Source organism: Myotis davidii, unplaced genomic scaffold (assembly GCF_000327345.1).
Source record: "Myotis davidii unplaced genomic scaffold, ASM32734v1 scaffold174, whole genome shotgun sequence".
Taxonomy (NCBI): Eukaryota; Metazoa; Chordata; class Mammalia; order Chiroptera; family Vespertilionidae; genus Myotis; species Myotis davidii.
In genome coordinates, this window is record NW_006289087.1 from 1,784,539 (window position 1) to 1,789,131 (window position 4,593).

Genomic DNA, 4,593 nt, shown 5'->3' on the forward strand with positions numbered 1-4,593 from the left:
CCTCTGACGTTTGCTGAACTTTATTTGTGGTTCATTAAAAAGCCAATTTTAGCAAAGTTCTCTGTGTGCTTGCATAGAATGTGTAACCTGCAGGTGTGGGCTGCAGAATCCTATTGTGCCCGTTACCCATTTGTTAATCATGTTGGGCAAATCTTCTCTATTCGTACCGACTTTTGTGTCCTTTTCCTACGGGTTACAGAAAGAAGAGTCTTAAAATCGTTCACTATGATGGCAGATTTGTCCATTTTCATATGAAGTTCTTTTAATGTTCGTTTTATATGAATTTGAGGTCATGTTATTAGGTACAAACAAATTTAGAATTGTTAACGCATTCTCGAAGACTTAAACCAATGCTTACTGTGTTGTAACACATGGTTATACAATTCTAGCAATCCCTTTTTGCATTAAAGTTTATGCTCTCTTTTTAAAAACATAATCTATAGAAAATGGGGAGGAAATTTACTATAATCAATCTTTGTGTTTTAGATGTGTCCTCTCTAAGTAACATATGATTTCTGCTTTGTATTTTGGTTTACATTTTTATATAGTCTTATAAGCTTAGCCTTTTAATTGGACCATTTACATTTAATGTAATTATTGATTTGTTTGGGTTTAAATTTGTTCTTAGCGTTATAAAAACAAATTGCTTCTGAGAATTTGTAGGTTGGATGGTCAGTTTAAGTTGAGTTGTCAGCAGGGGAACCAATTTAAAATTACTCTCTGGGATACCATTGTTGGGACTTACGTAGACAATAAATATCTATTGATAAATTAATAAATGTGAGGTCTATATCCTGGCTGTTTCTAAGAATACTACCCGTGATTTAATAAGTTCACCAATTTATTAATGAAAAGATTTTCAGGGAAAGAAATCGGCTATATTTATTAGACAGTGTTGCCATGAGAAAAAATGTATTTTGTGACTTTGCCCAAAGGATTGGGAAATAGTAGATGTAACTAATTGAGGAATTAAAACTATAACTTAAAAAAAAATTTAAGGCCTAGAACAGACTTCAGTACTTTCATTTATCAAAATGATTTGGGGGAAAGACCCAAGCCAAAAAAATGCACCTGCAAAAATTCAAATCAACAATAAAGCCACTCAACTGGATAATAGATATGGTAGTACCTGCTGTGTTTGTGCCATGACTTCAATTAAAGAAAAGTGAGAAGACAAAGAAATGTTGTTTTTCGTGCAAAGATTCTCCCACGTATTCACAATCAGCTCGCGGAATTCTGCTGTTAATACTCCGCTGTAGACAATGCACGCGGCTGAAATCAGGATGTCGCCCACAATCCCTTCCAACTTGCTGTCTATCTGATCGATTGTTTCTTGCCACCGAGTCTAAATGTTAAAATGAGAATGAGTTACCGGTCTTTACTATAAAATCTACTATTTTGAGACACTTTGGAAATTAAAGGGCCCCCCAGTTGGATCCATCATTGCCATTCCTATTCCTCTTCTCCTGCTGTGGTTGTATAATACAATTAATCACGGCTAAGATAAAAACACGCACTTTTTTTTTTAAGGGAACACGAGTCCTATTTTTGGATTTGCCAATGGGATCATATTCGCTAAGATGGATAGGCGTTTCAAATTCTTTGTGTAATAAAGCAGGGAAATTAAAAAAAATAAATCATATTATGTTATGAATGGCGTTCAATAATAATAATGACCAATATTTATTAACTCCTCGCTTATCTGATAGACATTTTACTTTGAAAAAATCTCATTGGACTTTTTCAATATCCCGTTAAATAAAAGCCACTGACTTCATTTTAATAAAGAGGAGGAAGCTGAAGGTTAGAGAAGTTAGGCAGCTTGCTCAAGTTCACAAAGTTCTCTCGCTGGGTGGCTGGCGTCTGAACCCACGCTCCCTGGCTGTGCAGCCTCCTCCCTCGACCACGTCTGTGCTTAACTGTCGGTAAATGAAGCGCATTGGCCAAGGACCCCAGCCTCCATGCTGGCCAAGGACCCCAGCCTCCGGCAGCTGAACACCTGGGCTAATGCTGATGTTCGGCCACCGCTCAGCATACAGGCTCTCAAGGACATAAACGGAGGGATATGATCTCCCTCTGCTGGGTCTAACTTCATAACCTCCTTTCGCCTGCCCTGTAGGAGTCTTCCCTCACAGGTCTCTACTTCAGGTTCTCAACCTGTGGGTCGCGACCCCTTTGGGGGTCGAACGACCCTTTCCCAGGGGTTGCCCAAGACCATCGGAAGACACATCTATAATGGCATATTGTTTTTGTGATGAATCACTATGCTTTCATGATGTTCCGTTTGTAACAATGAAATTGGGGGGCACCACGACACGAGGAACTGTATGAAAGGGTTGCGGCATGAGGAAGGTTGAGCACCACTGCTCTGCTTAAACCAACTAAATTAAAATGATGTGGCCCTGACCGGTGTGGCTCAGTGGATGGAGCGTTGGCCTGTGGACTCAAGGGTCCCAGGTTCGATTCCGATCAAGGGCATGTACATAAAATATATTAAAAAAAATAAAATGATGTTGAGGGTTCTGTAACATCCTTTGAGAGAGCTGAGGACTGCCTAAACCTCCTCGGCTCACTAGGGATTCCAGGATAGACAAAGAAGATGAGTTAGAAGAGAAATAATAAGATAAGGTGAAATAGGTCAGAAGACGGACAGAACAAAAGAAAACATTCTTTTCCCTTCCTGGCGCCCGCCCACCCCACTCCCTTTCGCCCCATCCCTTCTGATACATTCATCCTGGATTGTTCCTGTGCTAGAAAAGAGAATCTGACACTCAGAGTTTTACTGGGCATCGCACCAAAGGGTGCTGATGCCTTAGGGGCCAGCGAAACAACTTCTGATCTTTGGGGTCGGTTACCCCTGTTTGAAGACAAGCATGAGAAATTAATGGAGGAGACAAGAAGACCAACAAAAGTCACACCTTCTCATCTCCCAGGGCGGTGAGCAGCACAGACGCACAGTGCATGCGCCTCATGGCGAGCTGTCTGCGACCTGCTAGTATGTCTTTCTCAGCAACGATATCTCTGTAGGTGGCACGCAAAACGTGCAAATGTTCTTCAACCTGAAAGACAATTAATTTATTATTGAGATGAATCTTATTTTGCCTCAAGAGTTTATTCCTATTTAGAGAAATACTAGAGGCCAGGTGCACGAAATGCGTGCACGGGTAGGGTCCCTAGGCCTGGCTGGCGATCAAGGCCGATCAGGGCCTTCCAGTCGGGGCCTTCCTTCGTTCTGCACCGCCCCCTGGTGGTCAGCACACATCATAACGAGTGGTCGTACTCCCGGTCGATTGAACTCTCAAGGAGACAATTTGCATATTAGCCTTTTATTATATAGGATAGTATGTAAACCACTTCATTTTCACACCCTGGAAAATTTTCCAGGAAAGATAAATTATTTTACCAATGAAAGTGTTACATTGCAATAATTAATTAAATAATCCCTTAGTATTGAAGTTTTTAAAAAAATATATATAGATTTTGATTGATTTCAGAGAGGAAGGGAGAGGGAGAAAGAGATAGAAACATCAACGATGAGAGAGAATCATGGATCAGCTGCCTCCTGCACGCTTCCCACTGGAGATCCAGCCTGCAACCCAGGCATCTGCCCTGACTGGGAATCAAACTGTGACCTCCTGGTTCATAGGTCAATGCTCAACCACTGAGCCACGCCAGCAGGGCTGAAGTTTGTTTTTTTAAGTGCCATCTTCAATAAATTACATAGAAGAAAACACAGGTACTAAACTTATGGACTTGGGTCTTAGAGAAGATTTTATGAATTTGACCCCAAAGGCAAGGGAAATAAAGGCAAAAATAAATGAATGGGAGGGACTATATCAAACCGCAGAGGTTCTGTCCAGCCAAAGAAACTGCCAACAAAATGAAAAGGCAGCCAACCAAATGGGAGAAGATATTTGTAAACAGCAGCTCTGAGAAGGGGTTAATATGCAAAATACTTAAAGAACTCATACAACTCCACACCAAACAAACAATCACATTCAAAAAGGGGCAGAGGAGCTGAGCAGACACTTCTCCCAAGGCATACACATGGCCAACAGATACAATATACATCAGAGAAATGCAAATAAAAACTACAACGAGATGCCATCTCACCCCGCGAACATGGCCATTATCGACAGGACAAGTCATAACCAGTGTTGGAGAGGTTTTGGAGCAAAAGGAACCCTCAGTCCCTGCTGGTGGGAATGTCACTGGTGCAGCCACTTTGGAGAACAGCATGAAATTCCTCAAAAAATTAAGAATAAGAGTTACCGTCTGACCCAGGAGTCCCTCCTCTGAGTTTCCACCGGAAACATCTGAAAACGTTATTGGCAAAGGTATCTACACCCCATGTTTGTTGCAGCTCTATTCATGGTGGCCAAGACATGGAAGCAACCGAAGTGTCCTTTGATAGAGGACTGGATGAAGAAGATGGGGTACCCAAACACCATGGGATGCTACTCAGCCGTAAGGAAAGATGAAATAGCGCCATTAGTGACCAGATGGATGGACCGCGAGACTATTCTGCTAAGTGAAGTAAGTCAGAAAAAGTGAAGAACTGTTTGATTTCAGTCATATGTAGGATATAAAACT

General features: G+C 41.4%; 1 protein-coding gene across 1 annotated transcript in view; it reads right to left on the reverse strand.

The window, feature by feature from the left end:
- The window catches only part of DNAH14 (dynein, axonemal, heavy chain 14), a 157,968-nt gene that overhangs the window by 26,077 nt on the left and 127,298 nt on the right, over positions 1-4,593 (reverse strand). The window contains exons 57-58 of the mRNA XM_015562337.1: positions 2,919-3,059; positions 1,130-1,345 (exon numbers count right to left, since the gene is read on the reverse strand). Of these exons, the coding sequence (XP_015417823.1) occupies positions 1,130-1,345; positions 2,919-3,059 (357 nt within the window). The remainder of the gene's footprint in view (positions 1-1,129; positions 1,346-2,918; positions 3,060-4,593) is intronic.